The sequence below is a fragment of the Zootoca vivipara genome, chromosome 1 (genome assembly GCF_963506605.1).
Source record: "Zootoca vivipara chromosome 1, rZooViv1.1, whole genome shotgun sequence".
Lineage (NCBI taxonomy): Eukaryota > Metazoa > Chordata > Lepidosauria > Squamata > Lacertidae > Zootoca > Zootoca vivipara.
Window position 1 is genome coordinate 40,760,951 of NC_083276.1, and position 22,250 is coordinate 40,783,200.

General features: G+C 42.8%; 1 protein-coding gene across 4 annotated transcripts in view; it reads right to left on the reverse strand.

Moving 5' to 3' along the window:
- The window catches only part of FSIP1 (fibrous sheath interacting protein 1), a 74,244-nt gene continuing 51,994 nt past the window's right edge, over positions 1-22,250 (reverse strand). For 3 of the 4 annotated variants that reach the window (XM_060273323.1, XM_060273317.1, XM_060273310.1), the window contains 2 exons: positions 6,945-7,452; positions 1-4,755 (listed from right to left, as the gene is read on the reverse strand). In XM_060273323.1, coding sequence (XP_060129306.1) covers positions 4,721-4,755; positions 6,945-7,452 — 543 coding nt within the window. In that variant the 3' untranslated portion in view covers positions 1-4,720. Of the gene's footprint in view, positions 4,756-6,915; positions 7,453-22,250 lie in introns of those variants that run through there. The other variant, XM_035110887.2, reaches the window with a different exon arrangement.

Below are 22,250 nucleotides of genomic sequence, written 5' to 3' on the forward strand. Positions count from 1 at the left end.
TGTACATTTTTTGCCTGCATCTTGGTGCCTATCTCAGGGACAATGGAAAACAGACATTGCCAGATAGGCTATAGGTTATTCCAGGCAAGTCAGTCAAAATAAGAACTGAGATCTAATGTGGTCTGCAGGGGACATTTGTTATTTAGAAGGCAGAGTCGTTTCAAGAACAAGAGGACAATTATGGCTGTTAGAGGTGATCGTCTGCAAAGTGTTTCAAACATATTACCTATATAGGTGGGGGCCATTTCTCAGGGGCTTCTGTTCCCAGTCCCTGTGTGTACCAGGGGAGCGTGCATAAGCGTCCGCTGCCCCTATTCTGCCCTCTTCTGGGTCCAAAAGGACCTGGGCATTGGCGATCACATGACAACTAGAAGAGCCTAAAATGGTCAGGTCACTTGCCTGTATAATGCTACAAAGTGGAGCAGTGGAGACCATGCCCCCATGCTGTAAGCAGAAGGAAAAACAGCGAGCATGAGCAGAACAGAGCACCCGCAAACCAGGCAGAGCTGAAACAGCCATAGCAGGTGATCCTGAGGCTGAGGAAGCAGCCAGAGAGCTCAGAACAAGAAATATGCAACAGAGAACGAGATGCTTAAGGGAAGTACAGGAGCAGAAAGTGAGAGGGGGGGGATTTTACTCAAAACGTGTGGTTTTTCTCATAAAAGCATGAAGAGATGTTTCTCAGGGGAAAAACTGAACCCCCTCACTTTTGGTCAGCATTAAAAATGTGCAAACTCACTGGGGAGAAAACAATCATGTTTGCCTATTCATTTCCGGAGGACTTGATCACCCCTACATGAGACATGGCAGCTGAGTAGACAAAGAAAAAAGAAAAGTGCAGGAGCACACTTGAGAAATCTAATTTTGCGTCTCGCTCTAGAATGGCTTCTGCATGCTTTTGAAAAGTGTGATGAATGAAATTAGGAAAATTGTGGGGGTGATGGGAACACTACCCTCCTTATAGGGATAATGGGAAAGAAACTGCCGTCCTGGGCATAATTGCTGGGAATTGGGACCAACAGAAACAAGAGATTGTTTCAGACTGAATGCCCCTGCTGCCTATAAGTTGGCCTGCACAGAGAGTGTGCCTGTACCACAAAATAAAAATCATTAGCAATTACTGTATTGACCCAAATATATGCCACACCCGAATATAAGCCACTCCCTTAAAATTTTGCAGGCACTCATCCCCATTCTGTTTTACCAAAAGTCTGTTTCAGCAGCGATATCGCAAAAGCCAATTTTTGTAAGGTCGCAAATTTAAGCCGCACTTTAACTTTTCACAGTCGGAATTTGGGAGGGGTGTGGCTTATATTCAGGCCAATACGGTAGTTTTCATGAAAGATTGCATGCTATAATGGAACTACTAAAGTAAAACTTGGCTAAAAAAATAATACAGCCAACAGGAGAACAACAGTAGGCGCTAATATTCCCTACAATGTTATGCGTAAGAGAGGGGTGGGTAGCAATATGTCAAATGCCTTATTTTGGCCTGACGCCCCTATTACAGTACAAGGGAGGATGTCGAGGAAAAGCTTTGGATGGTAATAGGATTCTGCAAAAAGATGTTACATGCTTGTTTTATGAAGGTTGCTCAAACTAAGCAAAGAACATGCTTTATCTTGTTTATTTTCTGCGCCTGTTTACCTACTGAGTAATGGACTTTGGACTGGAACACACTGGGCTACATATAACAGGGACAGGGAAAGTGTGGTCCTCCAGATTTTGCTGGACTACAACTCCCATTATCCCTGATCATGGTGGGCCCCAGGTTCCTTATCTCTGATATACAGGCAGACTTGGTGGGACATCTTCTGGAGCTTTAGCTCTGCTGGATAACTGCTGTTGTGGGAATTTAAGTTACCGTAGCTCCCAATTTTTTGTGCTGTTCTAACTAGATCAAAGGAAAGCTCTATAAGGCAGAAACGGTTACTAGTATGATTCTGAACATCAGTTATCCGTCCTGAGGACCTAGATGTTGAATTTTAGGTCCTTAGTATGATCATGTCGTAAGTAAGTGGTAAAATTCATCAAAGAAGGACTGATATGACAATGTGAAGACAGCTGAACAGGTATGGGTAGAAGAAGAGGGGAATGTATTGAAAGGGTATATAGTGATACCTGCTTCACTTGTTTCAGCAGCTTAGTGCTAACCCTAACACTGAGGAATCCAAAACTGGGTCAGTAAGATGTTGCTTTGTGTCAGCCTCTTATAAAGGTAAAGGTAAAGGGACCTCTGACCGTTAGGTGCAGTCGCAGACGACTCTGGGGTTGCGGCGCTCATCTCACTTTATTGGCCGAGGCAGCTGGCGTACAGCTTCTGGGTCATGTGGCAGTCAGAACTTCTGACAGTAATGTCACTGTATATATCTAACCACAGCAAAGGTGTCTTGTCTAACCAGGTGTAAAATTAAGGCAAATGAATATTGGCATGCAGTGATTTGTGATTTAAGGAACGTGTTTATTTTGGCTTGCTTAGCAGCTTTGCAGATGCTCAAAAATGGTACAGTGAAAGAAAAGCCTATGCTGCACACAATCCTATTACAGCTAAAAAGGATATAAAAGAGCACCAGAGAAAGAGGAAGTTTGGCAGGATTAGACGGCTACAAAGGTGCCCACATTACTAGAAACCATGGCAAGCTTCTAGGCTCTGCTCCCAATTTCCCATCTTGATCAGGCTGCAGCAGGGCCTGAGCGGCACATGGTTACCGCAAACTGTGTGCTAAGAGATTGTACCAGATGCAACTGAGCTCCATCCTCCACTGTCATCTAAACAGAATCAGTCTGTTCAACCAATAGTATTTGGCCACTTCTGGATTTACAGTTGCTGCTGTTTAAACAGACATCAGTTTTGCATAGCAGCTTCTCCAGCCCGCTCTGCTGCTTGCCTGCCAGGCTTCTGTTTCTATTATTAAAGCAAGACAAGTTGGTGTCTGCTTCTTGCTCCTTCACTTAGTCAGACGGCCACGTGCGCTTCTGCTGATCTGCCAGAACCAATCCCTGCTCTTGGGACATCCTGTACCAACAGGTTTAAACCTGCTCCTTTGCACTTGTGCCCAATGCCTGTTATATCAGCTCCTTCACCTGGCATCTCTCCTCTTTGGTTGTGTTCCTTATGCCAACCTCGTTTGTTAAGCAGAGAGACTAAAGCTGCCCACCCCTCACCAATACATAAATCCATTCTTAAAATTAAACCTCAATTGCCTTAATCATCAGTGGTGGTCAAATGCCACATCTTCAATTGGGAAACCCACAGCAAGGGTCAAGGTTTAGAAAGACGTGCCATGGGAGTGGGCTTGGCTACATATTAGAAGTATGTACAGCCAGACTCTCCAATCTCCAGAGCAAATGGCTACAACCATGGCACTGCAACACTACTGCTCCTCTTTTATCAGGGACATCTTGCCGCTAGATGGCTCCTTCCAAGGCAATGCCCACTCAGCTGCAGGCGGAGGCACAGATCAGCAAGATATTTCAGTGCAAATACCCTTCATAGGGGGCCCACTGTGCTCTTCTCGCACGATCGCCTTTGAGGACGAGGCACAATCTATTATAATCCTATTGCTATTCAACAACCACTTGCTCATATTGCTCCCCTTTACTCCCTTGTTTCTAATTTGTAGATTGTTAAACTACAGGCAGGGGCCTCGGGTTTCTAATTATTGTTGAACAACACAGTATGGATGATTAATGAATGCTAAATAAATCCCTATCTTCTTTTTTACTCAATGCTGAAAGGGCAGGGCAGTTCCCTACATGATTTGCCAGAATAACAGGCTTTCACACATGCATTGGTGTTGGCATAAATGGAATGTGCATCTGAGTAGCAGACTGGCTGTTTTTTACTTCTAACAGAATGTATGTTACTATGTGATTTAATATGACTCCCTGTCCACAGTTTTGCACAGCTGCCTGTACATTGACTCTATGCTAATGCGTGACTAGACTTTATCTTTGATGATAAACCTGTGGACAGGGCCCATGCCTTTGTGGTGGTGGTGTAGTGTTGCACAGAGTCTAGTCACTGTAGATGTTTTCAAAGTAATAAACAAACAAACAAACAAACCACAGAAGCAAACATAAAAGTAATGACAGCATTTTGCAGTTCTTCCCCACTCAGATTTTTGTATAAATCATCATCAAATAACACACAAGAATGAACATGTCCTGATTCTTATAAGTAGCAGGGAATCAAGTTTCAAACAGAAAACAGAGGTACTTTTGAGCATCCCATTCTCTGCATGCCTCCTGTTTAGATGAATCTGCAAAACACATATTCTGTTTATATTTAAATATGGCTCACTGTAAAGAATGTGGACTTATGTCTCAGTTACATAAAAGCTGCTGCTATAGTGCGTGCACCGTGACAACCTAGGCATACAGTGTCATGTAGTTTATTTCCTAAGACTCTTCAAGATTTCATAATTAGAAACCAGGTAGAGAAGCCTAAAACTACATCTTTGGGATTATTTTTTTAAAAAAAACACAAACATTAACATGCATGCAAGGTATTGATGCTGTTTCCAGAAATCAAGTTAACAGAGAATTTTTTATTTAGAAGTCCAATTGCCACAGAAAAGTAAGACAAAAAGCATTTACTATGGGGAAAACATCTTCACCGAATATGGCTCAGATCTGGATGATTTCTGAAATGATCTTCACTAAGTAAATCAATAACCAACAAAATAGACTTTACCAATGCACTGAAGGTGGCAGCATTTTACTCTTCAGTCATGTCTTCATCTTGCTGTTCATCTGTACAGAAACAAAACCATTCTTGGCTTATTGAAAGGCCTGCAGTATTCAGAAGTATAAATGAAAAAAAGCAGCTGGATGTTATTGCTGCCATCAGCCCACCCTGGGCATTGCTGGCCACAGACTAGGCCATGGGTAATCAATATGGTGCCCTCCCGATGTTGATGGAATACAACTCTCATCATCCCTGAACACTGAGAACACTGGCTATTCTGATGGAAGTCTGAGTCTTTGAGGACATCGCATTGACTATTCCTGGCCCAGGGTATTTGCCAACCAGATGCCAGTGGGAAGCCAGGAAACAAGTCCAGAGCACACTTTGTGATTCCAAGCAACAGGTGTCCAAAGGCATCCTGCCTCCAAAAGAGGTGGTAAAACATTGTGGCTAGTTGGAAGCCTTGTTCTTTGACAACTGGCCTGATCTTCTTTTAAAGCTATCAAAGTGATCATCACTACTGCCTGGAGAAGCAAATAGTTTAACTATGCACTGTGTGGAGAAGTGCTTTCTTTTGCCAATCCTGAATCTTCCAACATTTAAGCTTCCTTGGATGGCCCCAAGTTCAAGTATTAAGAGAAAGGAAGAAAAACTTATCTCTATCCACTTTTTCCATACCATGTATTATGCAAAATTCATGTGCTTTCTAGCTTGTATGTCTGGGTCCCTGTCACATAATTCCTTACAGCCTACTAAAAATGGCAAATCCCAAACATTTAATCATGATGGCCACTAGATGGGTACAAAGATACTACATTATGAAAATGTGGCATGTCTAGCTAAGCAATATTTCTGTATTCCAAGTAAATGTTTCATTTGATAGAATACTGGAGTTTGACCTAGGAAATCCTTGCTCGGCTATATTCTCACTTGGGAAAGTCAACTGCTGCTCTATGAATAACCATAGCACAGGAGATGTTTCAGTCATCCTCTCAACATCCCTGACCATTGGTCATGCTGGTCCAACACCATCCCTAGATGTACTAGAGACATTAGGGAAGCAGAAAGGGTGCTAGACACTGATTTATTTTTTGCAATAACCACATATTTACATATTTGCCAAAATCTTGTGAGAATTCTATGTCTTGCATTTACTCTACTCTTCTTTGCCTGGATAGTTCAAGGTGGTAAAGGTAAAGGGACCCCTGACCATTAGGTCCAGTCGTGACTGACTGTGGGGTTGCGACACTCATCTCGCATTATTGGCCAAGAGAGCTGGCGTACAGCTTCCAGGTCATGTGGACAGCATGACAAAGCCGCTTCTGGCGAACCAGAGCAGCACACGGAAACGCCGTTTACCTTCCCGCTGTACCTATGTATCTTCTTGCACTTTGACATGCTTTCGAACTGCTAGATTGGCAGGAGCTGGGGCTGAGCAACGGGAGCTCACCCTGTTGCAGGGATTCAAACCGCCGACCTTCCGATCGGCAAGCCCTAGGCTCTGTGGTTTAACCCACAGCAAAGACTCAACAACAAAATATGTTAAAATGCATTCTTCATTCAAGTGTCATTCAGCAGCAGAGGCTTCTGTTAGAAAAGTCAAAATGACTGATGAGTACTCAGAACACTTTGCCACAACTAAAGAGGACAACTTATGGCCAACTTATACACATTAATTGACTTCTAAGGACTCCTGTGCATTACAGTGGTATGCTCAGAATAGAGAGACAATGTATTCCCACCCTTTGTTAATATTATTGGGCAACACAGGAAAACTTCCAGACACTAAACCAATTAAATTTCAAAATGATCTCTAACTAGAAATACCCATCACCTCTCTATTATTATTGAGCAATGCTACCAGTTCCTTTTAAAAAAAATGCAGTCAGTTGACCTTTTCTGCAACCCTTTACACATTTTATCGACACAATGAACAAAAGAAACAGGTTTACATATTATTAAAGAGATAATTCATCTGTGTATATCCAACTTTATTGCCAGCTGACATAATCAATCATTATTTTTAGTGCTTTTCCTGAGAACTAATCTCACAGCTATTTATGTCAGTTCAAGAATGTCAGAAAACATTTTGAAATTTTGTGTTATTTCTGGCATCGTTTTGTGCCTTATGAAAGGGCTTTTTTGCCCCACCAGTGTAATCATCATACATTAGTGCATACCTTCGATGAGAACCTGCTTGGGTTTTTAAAATCACAATCAAAAGCCTATTCCAATGGTTTATTAAGAACCTCACCTCCTCTGGTTTTCAATGGTATGCTAGGAATGTTGACATCTGTGGATGGCTCATTGTTCGTGCTGATACAATAAAAAGGTTCATCAAGAAAAGAAGGCTTTTTCAGGTTGTCTGTGCTAAGGGCTATTGACATGAAGTAGTCCTCAGAGCTACTGGCATGCACAATCTCCTCCTCTTGGCTTTCTTGATTCTCATTTTCTTTTTTCTCTAACAGGTGAGATTCATCCAATGCTCTGCTGAGATTACAGTCAGAGGTTTCCATCATTTCCTTTGAACATGTATCATTATCTTGAGCATCCATCATTTCTGGGTTTGCCAGCTTTTCCACACTTTGGGCATCATCTGATGGAATGATGTCTTTAGCTGTGTTGCAACAGAGACTTGTTCGTTCAAGAAAGGATCCCTGAGATTCTGGCAAGGTAAGACTGTTTACTCTTCTTGGGGTTTGCATACATTCTTCCAGAAGGGCATTAAGCTGCTCTTCTGAGAGACAAGGCAGTACATCTGGCTGGAAAAACAAGGGAAAAATTCTCCCTGTCAAAATATAACTATAAATAACGCCTGCATAAAACAGCTTGACGACACACAGAAATAATGGAAGCATTGATCTCTCATGCCAAAGAGCATAAACCAGGCACCAAAATGAAGGAAAAGTACCAGACAATGAACCAAGAATGTTTTAATATGATCTATAACTGGAAATACACCTCCCACCTGTGTATTAAAATAATAATAATACCTGCAGCAACTTGCTACCAGCCTGAGCAGAAGAGCTTTTGGGAAGCAACCGGTCACAGAATTAGACACAAATGTCCTATTGATAGTGTGAGGACACGACTGGTCTAATTGTAACAGCATCAATACCTTAGCCACAATGGAGCCAATGTTTCCTAGCCCACCACATTGCAGCACTCACAATAGTCCTTAAGTGACATTTTTATAGGCCGTACAGAGGCCTAGCGAGAACAGTGACAGTGAAAGCTGGTAAAGGTAAAGGGACCCCTGACCATTAGGTCCAGTCGCGGATGACTCTGGGGTTGCGACGCTCATCTCACTTTACTGGCCGAGGGAGCCAGCGTACAACTTCCAGGTCATGTGGCCAGCATGACTAAGCCGCTTCTGGCAAACCAGAGCAGCACACGGAAACGCCGTTTACCTTCCCGCCAGAGTGGTACCTATTTATCTACTTGCATTTTGACGTGCTTTCGAACTGCTAGGTGGGCAGGAGCAGGGACTGAGCAATGGGAGCTCACCCTGTCGTGGGGTTTTGAACCGCCAACCTTCTGATCGGCAAGCCCTAGGCTCTGTGGTTTAACCCACAGCGCCATTCGCTTCCACAGCGCCACCTATTAAAGTTTCCAAATGTGGTTGTGAAGGATTGCATGTTTGTGCACAGATCCTAATATGAATGCTGAACATTGTAAGAATGGCCAATGCAGAGATGCCTGCATATGGGAGTGGAAAATATAGGGTCAAAACAAATACAATACCTTGTTACGCAGATGCAATAGTCACAACATATAGAGCGCAACAGGCTGAATGGTAATGTTTGTAACAAAATTTTTACTGGTTACTTTCTAACATACAAATCAAGTCCAGGATGTACACCATATACAGTGGTACCTCGGGTTAAGAACTTAATTCATTTTGGAGGTCTGTTCTTAACCTGAAACCGTTCTTAACCTGAGGTACCACTTTAGCTAATGGGGCCTCCCGCTGCCGCCGTGCGATTTCTGTTCTCATCCTGAAGCAAAGTTCCTAATCCAAGGTACTATTTCTGGGTTAGCAGAGTCTGTAACCTGAAGCGTCTGTAACCCGAGGTACCACTGTACTATCCTTAAGCAAGGTAAATAATAACCTATTTAATTAAATCCAATGCAGATAGTATTAATTCATTTCTTAATACAGTCTTGTTTGAATTCATATGTTACACAGTCCTTGAGTGTGAAACAAGGAAATATCCAGAAACCTTGTTCTGCCCAACCCAGGTGCCTGAGCCAGCCTGCCTGTGTCTGCCGCCAATGCTAGCCAACCTCATCAGTTGTGTCATCCATGACATTCCGTGGACCTTTCCTTAATCACATTCGAGGACTGTGTAATATATGAATTCAAACAAGAATGTATAAAGAAAGGAATAAATATATCTGCATTGGCTTTAATTAAATAGGTTATATACCTTGCTTAAGGATAGTATATGGTGTACATCCTGGACTTGATTCGTATGTTAGGAAGTAACCAGTAAAAATTTGTTACAAACATTACCATTCAGCCTGTTGCGCTCTATATGTTGTGGAAAATATAGGGGGCAATAATGTGACTTTGTCAGCCAGAAAACATCCGGAAGCCCAATCACAGTTTCAGTCACCCTTTCATATGGTCTACTGAAGAGATGATTAAAGCTATGGTAGATCTATTGACTGTGCCTTTATCTGCCTAGATGTCCACTTTATTCTTTATGTTCAAATTGGCTAACAGTCTGGCTTAAAAAGGAATAAAGGCATATGCTTTAATGAAATCCACAAAGTCTTACAGTATAAGCAATATATAAAAGCAGCATCAATAAATCAACTAAACAATCCAATGTAGCAATGATCAAAACTCAATGGCTGGATGATACAGATGCTCAATTTAATCATTGTTTTGGAGTCAGCCTGCAACTTGAATTTGTTATCAGATGTAAAGCTTTTTTAAAAATTAACCAACAACAATTATACAGGCAAGTAGGTGGGTTTTAAGTACCTGCTTAAACACCAGAAGATATGGAGTCTGACAGATCTCCCCATTTAGGACATTTCACAGGTCAGGCATCACGGAGAAAAGGCCCTGTTTCTGACTAAGATACCAAAAGGAGGAAATACATATTTCATGCGCCAATCAGAGATTCCCTCTTGCCAGTGCTAAGAAGCAACAGTCTGAGTTTTACAGATTTGTAACTAATTCTTATGGCAGGCCAAAAGGGACACAATCCAGCCAAACTTTTTAATTTCCTTGGCTTCAATGGAATACATTTATGCACATAGTGAACCATCACACTGAAATTGAGTCTTAACTTTAAGTTGGGCCATGCTCTCAGTAAGTGATGGACACATTTTAGTATACATTTGACCAATTCTGTTGACCAATTCAACAGAAAACTCACACAGAAATTATGACTTCTCTTAGAGCAGAGGGCCTTCTCAGTAGTGGCACTCGCCCTGTGGAACACCCTCCCATCAAATATCAAGGAAATAAACAACTGTCTGACTTTTAGAAGACATCTGAAGGCAGCCCTGCTTAGGGAAGTTTTTAATGTTTGATGTTTTATTCTGTTTTTAATCTGTTGGGAGCCGCCTAGAGCAGGGCCGTCTTAAGCATATCTGGCGCCCTGGCACCGTGGGAAGAAGAAGAAGAAGAAGAAGAAGAAGAAGAAGAAGAAGAAGAAGAAGAAGAAGAAGAAGAAGAAGAAGAAGAAGAAGAAGAAGAGTAGTTTGGATTTGATATCCCGCTTTATCACTACCCGAAGGAGTCTCAAAGCGGCTAACAATCTCCTTTCCCCTCCTCCCCCACAACAAACACCCTGTGAGGTGGGTGGGGCTGAGAGACTTCAGAGAAGTGTGACTAGCCCAAGGTCACCCAGCAGCTGCATGTGGAAGAGCGGAGACGCGAACCCGGTTCCCTAGATTACGAGTCTACCGCTCTTAACCACTACACCACACTGGCTCTCCCTCTGGCGCCCCCCCGCCCCGCCCCGTTTCCCAGCGCGGCTGTCTGGCGGGCACAGCGCGCAGTGCGGCTGCCGCAGGCTCAGCAGTGCAGTGCCCCCTGGCGGCCCGGCACCCTGCGCCACCCAGCCTTGCCATAGGGCTGGCCCTGGCCCAGAGTGGCTGGGGAAACCCAGCCGGATGGGCCGGGTATGTATGTATGTATGTATGTATGTATGTATGTATGTATGTATGTATAATATGTTGTTTTGTTGTTGTTGTTGTTTTGTGGTCACAAAATAGATATGTTAAACAAACAAACAAAAAAGCCACTACTCCTTAATATACAGAAGCATTTCCCTTCTTGAAATACCAGTATAAACATTGACCTCGTGTTTTATTATGAGAATAATACGATAAATTACTGTACATATAGGGTTACCATTTTTGAGTGTGAAGCCTTTCAAAACCTTTGGATGGGCAAAAATTTAACAATATATTTCCCTTTCATGAAAATATTGTACTGCCAAGTACCTGTGAATTCCTTCTAGTAGCGCCAAGTGGGATGGCTTACTAGTTCTTCCCATCATTTGTTCACTTTTCCAAAATAAAAAATAAAAAATTCCAGCTTTGCAAGTGCAGTGGCAATAGAGTCCATCACCAATATAAGTTACCATATCCATCCTTACTCCAAGCAAATGTGCTTACGATTTTAATGTAATTCTCCAAATTATAGTGTGTGGGTTTTTCTCTTCTGTGTCCAGCTACAACTGCTATTCAGTAGATTTAGCCGTAAAAGAACTCTTCAAACCTCCCTAAGGGCTTTCCTTTCTTCTCATATTTCTTGCTGGCGTCCTTATACAAACATTTCTTGTCAAGAAGTAAATCAGCTGAGGCAATCAGCACACAGGCTGACATTTGGACAAATAATTAAAAGATTGAGTTACGCTTGTGAGGGAATCTCTCTTTTTGCATTTTAAACACTTGCGAGTAGAAATGTATTGCAGCTATCCTAATGTTCAAGGGTTTAAGGGTTGCTAAGGACCTGCTTAAATAATGTACCTGCTGTAGCATCGAAATTGTTATTGAGGTGATAGATTCTTACAGCAGGCCAAATAAGGGGAATGATCCTGCCAAAGTCAAGCACTTTTGCTTTCAATGGGAGAGATTAAAGCACATGCCTAATCCTGCCATTAAAACCAGTGGGACTTGATTTCACTGCTCCCTTTGCACCCCCTAGCCGTCCTCCCCCAACCTGGAGCCCTCCAAAAGTTTTGGACCACAGCTTCCCTCACAGCTGTGCTGGCTGGAGCTGATGGGAGTTGAAGGACTTGAATTAGAAGAAGGCTGCCCTAATCCACCAGCCACGGCAAGCAGGACTTGGCTTTTCCCCATGGCAGGCTGGACAGAAATTCAACAGGTGACTCTCCTCATTGCTGCATTTCCATGCTGGGTAAAGCTTTACCTGCTTATAATTTTACTTTTCACAAAGCTGCTAAAAACACAGCGGCTTCATCAGGGGGCAAAAGGTCGCAAAAGGACCAATACTCATTGCCATTCCTTAATCAGGACATCTGAAGGCAGCCCTGTTTAGGGAAGCTTTTAATCTTTAAGAAATTAGTGTATTCTGATATTTCTGTTGGAAGCCACCCAGAGTGGCTGGGGAAACTCAGCCAGATGGGCGGGGTATAAATATATTATTATTATTATTATTATTATTATTATTATTATTCCCACCACTACCATTCCTGTATTGTTCATTTACTGAAAACTGTATGATTTCTGGACAGCAGAAGGGCTGTGTTACTTCTATGGCCCACCTCATGACTTGCACACTACTATAGAAGTGATAAACAGTAATAAAACTTGAGTAGTAAAACTAACAGTGATGCTTTCGAGATCTTAAGAAGAGAGAGATTAATATTTAGTGATCCTGTTTATTGCCATTGGGGTGTATGCAATTGTATCTTGGCTCCGGAGAGGCTTCCATGAGCAGAAAGCGAGATATGATTTCCATTCATTTAGAATCATAGAATCATAGAATCATAGAATCATAGAGTTGGAAGAGACCACAAGGGCCATCCAGTCCAACCCCCTGCCAAGCAGGAAACACCATCAAAGCATTCCTGACAGATGGCTGTCAAGCCTCTGCTTAAAGACCTCCAAAGAAGGAGACTCCACCACACTCCTTGGCAGCAAATTCCACTGCCGAACAGCTCTTACTGTCAGGAAGTTCTTCCTAATGTTTAGGTGGAATTTTCTTTCTTGTAGTTTGAATCCGTTGCTCCGTGTCCGCTTCTCTGGAGCAGCAGAAAACAACCTTTCTCCCTCCTCTATATGACATCCTTTTATATATTTGAACATGGTTATCATATCACCCCTTAACCTTCTCTTCTCCAGGCTAAACACACCCAGCTCCCTAAGCCGTTCCTCATAAGGCATCGTTTCCAGGCCTTTGACCATTTTGGTTGCCCTCTTCTGGACACGTTCAGATGTCTGCCATATATACCTCCCATGCTGTTCCAAATGGTTCCTCAACCCTCTTGAGCTGACTGGGAAGTAAGAACAAGCTAAAATCACATCTCCTTTCCTTTCCACTCTCAGAAGCCTTGGTTGGGTCTAAAAGCTTTCCCTCTTACTTATTTTATTACATTTTTTATTATGCCTTTCCATGTAAGGAGCTCAAGGTGGCATACGTGTTTCTTTGCCACCCATTTAATACTCGTAACAGCCCTTTGAGAGAGGTTAGGCTGAGTCATAGTGATGGGCCAATGATCACCTAGCAGCATAGCTTAGAGAATATTTGACCCTGAGTTTCCTTAGTCCTAGTTTGACACTGCACAAAACTTCTGTCATTTCAGTGCCAAGCACAGGCCTATCTGTTTGCCCATGCTTTTTTAAAGGGTTGGAGCTGAATGTGTTTGTACATGGCCTGGTTTGAAGCTGCGGTTTTGGCTTTAGTTGTTCCTATTGTTTCAATGAATTTATATTTTATTGTGTTGTTATACGATTAATTATATATTATTGTGTACCCAATAGGGTGATGACGTTTTCATTTTTCCCCCCTCAAAAATTATTTCCTGTAGCACAAATGGATGAACTTTTGCCTATTAATGACTAAAATGAGGTATATTCCACTGAAATATTTAAAAAGGTTACGCACAAACCGTTTTTACTTTTTTTTGTATGCCGTTTTACCATTTCATAAAATTGTATTAACAATAATATATATATTATGTATCAAATTTGGACACAACACCACATTCCACAATGGGGAGTGTTCTTAGCAACATAGGGTATACAAATGTCACACCTGCGCAAGGTAAAAGCCCCTTTTGGGGACCTCAAAACTCAGCCAGCAGACCCTGCCGGACATGCTGGGAAAAGAACCTACAGAAGAGGTAGCAAAACATCGTCCTCTAGCGGCGCCTATACTGTTACTGCAGCTAAAAAAAGCTTCCTTGTGTGTTTGATGACCCTATATAATGTTGTATATATGTGACTCTAAAGCTTGGGTTCAATTTTATATCTGCTTACAGTGACTTCAAAAATGGTCAAAAAATTGATAAATAAAATTTTTCAAATCATTTTGTGCGTGAGGTTTTTTTTATCAAATCTCTTTGAAAGTAAGATTTTATCTAATCTTTAATGAAAGCTCATCAAATTATGATACAGGAAAATGATGTTGTAAAAAGGTCATCACCCTAGTACCCAACTTTGGGAAGAAGCCTTAAATAAACTTAAATATTTGGTTAGACACACATGCCTGGTGTAAACATTATTGTTGCGGGGGGGAGGGTCCTATTAGAATAGATAATGTGCTCCTTATTCTTCCTAATTTTTAACAGGACAATGTCCCTATGTGTGCTACAATTTTTAGTGCTGAGAGGGGGGAACATTCATTGCCAGCTGTGTTGGGTGCTTCCTAATGATCTTTCCTGCAGGGTTCTCTTTATGTAAGTTGCAGCCCAACTAGCATGGTATTTCCCTGACCCCAGATGCCTTTTTCTACCTGAGGGTCTTTAAAGCTTAGCTGAATTCCTCAGCTGCATGAGTCTATAGGATAAATCCTGCTGCATGTGGTAGGAATGTGCACTTGTAATTACTTTCTGCACAAACCCTGTTGTGACTCCAAGCTTTTGAGCTCAAAGGTTTAGGGCTTGTTTTCAGGGTCGGTACTGAAAAAGAGACAGGCAACCAGCAAAAATTAATATATGTTGCTTTTTTCATGGTCCAGAACATTAGTATGATAGCTAGACATGCTCCAAAAACAGATTCTGTCAAAAGCCCAGTCCTCAAAATGTGCCACCAAAGTGGTGTCTAATTTTAAAAGTCATATTGATTTACAATATACAGTCCATGAGATATATGTGTATTCTTCACATAAGAAAAAAAAATGAACCAGAGGAATAGTTCAGGCATGTTGCTTCTACATTTCACAACTTTGGCTCAGAGAAGCATTAATCCACTCTAATTACTCTTTCTTTATTCCGGTCCCTTCTCACCCTTAAACTGCTGAGGTGTATTAAACGTACATTATGTTATAAACATGACTTTTAATCTCTTTTGCACTAACTTGCTCCTTCCTTGCTGAAATAAATTATTGTGAGCATTCAATGATCTCTTGAAACTGTTCTTAATTTGTTTGATTGTTGTTGTCGCTGTTGTTGTTTTTGGGGGGGAGGGAAGATGGGTCTGGGAAAGGAGCTCGGGGACCAGGGGGGCCAATCACAGTGGTTGAGGGTAGGGGGGTGGTATGGTGTTTAAGGTGGGGCAGGCCAGGTAAGGGCACACGGCACAGGCAGTTGGGGACTGTGCCCCGTGCCAGCCCCAGCCCCCCCAAAAAACCTGGGGAATTGTGAAACACTACCAAAAAATTCAGAACAATATTTTGAAATTTTACAAGCGAAGAGAACTGACACTAATCTATCCTGCAAAGTATAAATTTATCAAAATCAGATGACAACAAGGACGTTCTGCAGCTCACATCAGAACTAGAGCTCACAAAAGGTACACTTTGAGAAGGTAGTGAGGAGAAGCTAGTCTCTTAGCCCCATCCCCTATTCCTTGACATTCTCAGCCAGCTCATTTATATACAAATATATACATATCCTCCCTTTAATTATTTAGCACTGCAGGCAAACAGATTTTATAAGAGCAAAATATGAATATTGTTTCACCACAGCTATGGCTCCAAACTTCAGTGAAGCCAACACAGAGAGCCAAGAATGCTTAGATGTGGTTTTGTCTGCTTTCAATTACAAAAAGCCAATACGCTTATCAAGTTTGCACATGCTTGCTTTCATGTTCCGCAGAGTATGATATGAAGCGGCGTCAGTGCCCACTATCTCAGTGTTTATATTCTGGCACAAACTACTGAAAGATGTTAGGAAAATCCAGGAATAAAATCCATTCCTCTTGTAGCTTTCTTGAAGTGTTTGTTAATCGATGCCCTGCTTAACAAGGAATTTTGAATAATGCTCACACAGAGAGGTACTTAAAGTTTAACAAATGTGCATTAAACCTCAGAGTTATTTCATTCATATACTGGTGGTCACGGTATATGAATATACAACAGTAGGGACTTCTCTTTGCAGCGGAAACATATCCTAACATCTACAGTGCTTGTGCAGACACTAAAGATATGGGGTTTACTCTTCCCCCTTTTAATCCTATATAGTAATTATTATTTATACAGTGCCCTTTAGGAGTATTCTAAAGTAAAAAAAAGAAGAGTTTCTGCCCACCAGTACGATACTGAGTTAAACAGACTAATGCAGTGGCTCACTATAAAGCAGCTTCCTATGCCCAAAGCACACTGAAATGAACAAAATAATCCAGGGGCGGGGAATACTGCATAAAAGATGTAATCTTACAGTACAATCCTCTTTATGTTTGCGTAGAAGTAAATCCCACTGGGTCTTACTCCCAGCTAGGCAACCCTGGCTAAAGGTGCACATAGGGTTGCAGCCTTAGAAACCACTACATAGAAGACGGCAATTCCTTAAATATTCGAGTATATGTCGGAGACAAAGAAAAATGAGACTGAACACTGGATCATTGTTTCCCCCTTTCTTAAATTTATGCCAGATGTACAAATAATCACTGTCAGCACCTCTATCAGCAGCTGCATAATTAAATTCAAAGTGTCAGATATCTCCCATCTCCTCAAGCGTACAGGCGCATAATGTATACACCCCGCCAATGTGAACAATTTTGTGTCATCTTGCCAACTTGGAAGATGGGCTCACCGTTTCTACGCCTCCGTTCACCTAAAGAGGAGGATTGATTGCAGGCCATTAGCGTGAGCTTTTATATGGATTTACAGCCAGACCTGAATCTGAGAAAGGGTTAACCAAGGCACAGCCCAGCACTTATTTTCGGGGCTAGGGTTTAGCCCTGGGATTTTGTAACGTAAGAATGAAGAATATAGTGCCTCTGAGCTTGTACCATAGGTAGAGCTTCATCAGGTTGCAACTAGAAATCAATAGCATTAAGATGAAACAGGAGACACAGAAGTCAGTTTTTCCTACATGTTTGAGTGTGCATTACATGCCCTATCTACTGTGTGTAATGCACCTGAAGCCCTGCTTGCTGTAGGAGAGTGGTGACCTGTGGCTCTTCAGACCTCCCATCACCCTCAGCTACCATGGTCAATGGTCAGGGATGGTGGGGACTGTGGCTCAGCAACTTCCAGAAGGCTGTATGTTGCCCACCCCTGCTACAGAAGGTGGGGGAAGAGCACAGACAAAATAGGGGGTAGTCTCTCTCTCTCTCTCTCTCTCTCTCTCTCTCTCTCTCTGTGTGTGTGTGTGTGTGTGTGTGTGTGTGTAAGGGGAGGAACAATGGCTAATGAGCCTCCCACACCATCTTGCAATTCACAGCACCATTCTAAACATATCAACTAAGATTTCAGTGGAACTGCAAGATCGGCTAAAATGTGACAACCCTGACTAAAGCATTACCTAACCATAGTACAGTGGTACCTCTGGTTAAGAACTTAATTCGCTCCAGAGGTCCATTCTTAACCTGAAACTGTTCTTAACCTGAAGCACCACTTTAGCTAATGGGGCCTCTCATCCTTATGTTCTTAACCCAAGGTACAATTTCTGGGTTAGTGGAGTCTGAAACTAAACTCGATGACCTGGGCCAGAGGAACCCATGATATCTGATAGAATGATTCAACTACAACCCATAAACGATGAGGACAGTAAGGATATAATACTGGACACCACTCAGGAAGTAACCAAGACACTTTTGTTAATGTTAAGCTTCAATCCAATTGATGAAGGGTAGCATTCATTCATTCATTCTGCATACTGCCCTTCATCCAAAGATCTCAGGGTGGTTCACAGCATAAAAATACAAAATGACTCTACCCTAGCTTTTCAGCTAAAAGCAGCAGTGAGGAGGTGAGGAATGATGTGTCCTTCTCTTAAAGTCCACTCAATTCTTACCTGCCCCGATGCCTGCTATGAGGGGTCTGAGAAGACAAGTCCGCTCATGCCTTTTGGTGCAGTGGTGTTGCAGGAAGGCAGAGGCTTCACCGGGGCCCCGACGAGGGAACTTGAACAGCGGTGCCCTTCCTGATAGGTAGTGGGGGCTTAAGCCCGTCCCCCGTCCCCCCGCCTATCAGGAATTGGATCCTAGCTTGCACTGAGCTTTGGCTAATGGGGATGCAGGCTGGGGACATGGGCTGTGCCAGGGGCAGAGCCGACGGAGCAGGTAGGCTTCCCTTGGATGCGCCCCTTGCCCATTTAAGCAGCCCGCACCTGGGGTACTACCTGTTTGTCCCTTTGTCAGGTTTTTCCCCCTGCCCACCCACCCTCAGTTTAAGCTGATAGTCAATGACTTTGCTGTGGCTAGGGCGGTCGCCGTCCTTTATGGGACCGGGTAGGAATTTGCCCACCTGGCTACAGGGCTGTCTTAAGCAGGTCGGGCGCCCTGGTGCCGTGGTGCGCAGATCGCTCCGGTGCCCCCGCCCCATTTCTCCCCACGGCTGGTGGGCAGGTGCAGCATGTGGTGTGGTTTCTGCGCGGCTCCGCCACGCAGCACCCTCCTGCCAACCTGGCGCCCTGCGCCACCCAGCCTACCCCTAGAGCCGGCCCTGCCTGGCTAATTGGCACTGACCCGGTGGTTTTGCCTACCTCATAGCAATCGTCACAACTGGTTGGCCATGGGGGAAACCCTTTGTTTTGGATGGAGGGGAGGTTGTAGTCTCCGCCTGCCCCTCCAAACGCTGGGGTATCCCGTTAAAGGGGTCTGGAGCGAATGGCCATGTCCGTGTGCCCAAGCGGGGACCAGAGCCAAAGGCACTCCCCCAGACGGAGGTCCCTGTGAGGGTCACCCTATTGGATGTAAGTCTTAGGAACCCCCATCTGGATTTACCACACGTCACTTCCGGAGAGTAAGTATTTTGATTGCCCCATGCCAAACCTCTTTCATCTGTATTCAATAAAGTTGTGGCCTGTTTTGACCCCCCCCCCCAAAAAAACAGCCTCATTGGTCTCTTCTTTGCATGGGTTGGGGGATGGGAACCCGATGCCTGGTCCTGCAAGCGCACAGCTCTGGAGCCCTACCTATGTCCTCCTCGCTGACCCCATTTGCCTGTCTCTCACGCATTTCGCCATGCAGCCGATTACAGCACCTTTCACTAAGCATAATCCCAAATGTACCGGCTACAGTTCCCACTGACACAAAGCTCCAATCCGACAAACCATGAGCGCATTCTTGTCTTGACGAGCTCTGTTCTGCAAAGGCACAAAGAAACGCAGCCGCTGTAGCGCAGCATTGAAATGCAGGCTTGTCTGCATGTATTAGACGTGTCAAAGAAATATCCAGGCCAAAACTATGGCAGAAGGAATATTATTGCTGAATGTTTTGGATGCCTATTTCAGAAGTAAACCCTGCTGAGTGCAGCTGCCAACCTATATATACTTGGGTACACAGATGAGCATACCTCTCCATTTACTGTAATTTTCCAGTTTTCCAGTCTTAAGTTCAGTTCTCCACACATATTCACATTTTTTTAAAAAAAGGTCCTGATGAAAATTGATCATTTTAGTGTGAATTTCTCCTAATAAACATATGGTTGTTTGCCATTTTACCTAATGTAAAATTGGTCCCTAATGTAAAAGGGACCCAGGTGGCGCTGTGGGTTAAACCACAGAGTCTAGGGCTTGCTGATCAGAAGGTCGGCGGTTCGAATCCCTGCAATGGGGTGAGCTCCCGTTGCTCGGTCCCAGCTCCTGCCCACCTAGCAGTTCAAAAGCACATCAAAGTGCAAGTAGATAAATAGGGACCGCTCCGGCGGGAAGGTAAATGGCGTTTCTGTGCACTGCTCTGGTTCGCCAGAAGCAGCTTTGTCATGCTGGCCACATGACCCAGAAGCTGTCTGCGGACAAACGCCGGCTCCCTCAGCCTATAGAGCGAGATGAGCGCCGCAACCCCAGAGTCGGACACGACTGGACCTGATGGTCAGGGGCCCCTTTACCTTTACCTTTTTTACAATTCTTTGCACAGCAGTTCCCCTAACATAATGCACTTTTGCATGTTATCTTCAGGAATAAAATTTTTTATTTTATTCAGGAAGATACACATTTATGCACACTCTCCCTCAGTATATGCTTTTTTGTGTAGATAAACATTACTTGGCCAGAGACCTACATGACAAAATCTGGAGAATTTCGAATTTCAAATTTCAAATGACAGCTGTATTTCAGTTTGGATATTTTTTTTGGGAAAGTGAGAACTAGATTTGCTTTCCTTGAAAAGTGAACTGAAACAAATTTCTCCCCCATCTCTACTTGGAAGTAAGTCCCATTAAACTCAGTGAGATTTACTTCTGAGTACGCAGCCATATGATTGTGCTATTAGATATTTAGCATTAAGTGGGTCCTGGTGAAATGAAATATAGAACTCATGAAGGACTTAAAGATGACAGAGAGAGAAAAAGCAGTAATTTTCGACATACGGTAGATAATTCTTTGTTATATGATTGTGTAGGGCACATTTTTTTTCATAGGCAAAAGGGTAAAGGTAAAGGACCCCCTGGGCATTTTTTCATCCCCCCATGTTAAATAGCGAATAATTTTACCGGAAACGCTGCAACTTTTCTTTCTTAAGACTTAAATGAGCACACGCATCTCAAAATCATGATACAATCAAGCATATAATTCATTTCATATGGATTATACACATACTAAAAGTTTATTATTTCATACGCATCTTCAAAGCAATTCAGATAACATGTTAGTAAAACTTTGAGTGCCCAGATGGCAATGGAACATTTTGGGGTGGGGTGGGGCTAAAACAGGATTTCAACAAGGGAAATACAACAAGTGCAGCATAACAATGCAATGATGGGGGAACTTTGACTTTAGTCTGTTGATTTTCTGCCAATTATGTAACTAAGAAAGGAACAAGAATTTTTTTCTTTGCCTTTTTAAAGGGCAAAATGAACGCAATTAGCTTAGTACACTTGCTCTGTGGAGGAATGCCAAGAGTCAGCTTGTAAGAATCAACTGCCTGCATTTTCATTTAATTGTGTCAATTATTACAGGGAACCAGGCAGAGGGCCTTCTCGGTAGTGGCACCCACCCTGTGGAACGCCCTCCCACCAGAGGTCAAAGAGAACAACAATTACCAGACCTTTAGAAGGCATCTCAAGGCAGCCCTGTTTAGGGAAGCTTTTAATGTTTGATGGATTTCTGTATTTTAATATTTTTTTGGAAGCTGCCCAGAGTGGCTGGGGGAACCTGGCCAGATGGGCGGGGTATAAATAAATTATTATTATTGTTGTTGTTATTATTATTATTATTATTATTAGAAAATATGGACAGATAATAACCTACTTAACACAGATTATTATTATTACCATTATGTTATCATTATTTATTCAGAGCCAAAAGTTACAGTCATTTCACATTATGGCAAAAAAAACCCAGTTTGCTGCATTCACAATGTATTTTTTAAAAAGCCTTTCAGCTTACATATAACTTTAAAATATATGTAACTTTAAATTATGCATAAAAACACAACTAGGAAAAAACGGAGCAGAAAATGAATCAAGTTTAAAACAACTTAAAAAAAACAAAGCAACTAAATGGCAAAGGTGCAGGTTATTTGCTCGATACTGGTAAGACATCATACAGTGCCTGGCAAGCCTCACTCCACAGAGGTCTGAAATTTGGGGCGCAACTGCTGAAAGGGCCCTTAATAGATCCCACTAACCTAACCTCTGATTGTGGGGAGATCTCAAAACTTAAGCTGGGCAGGTTTAGTTTGAAGGAAGTGATCTTTAAGGCAGTGTGGTTCCAAAGTGCTTACCGGTAGAGTTTTGAAGGATAGAACCAGCACTTTAAACAGGGCATAGAAATGGAATGGCAGCCAACAGAGTTCCTTTAAATTGCTATGATGTGCAGAGGCATAGCAAGCTCAGGTGGTACCCGGTTATAGCTGTCACGTTTTCCCTTTTCTCACGAGGAAGCCTATTCAGCATAAGGGAATTTCCCTTTAAAAAAGGGAGAACTTGACAGCTATGTACCCGGTGCAATTTTTTTTTGCCCCCCTCCCAACGCGGCTCCTGGGGTGACCCGCCCCCAATCGCCCCCCCCTTGCTACTCCA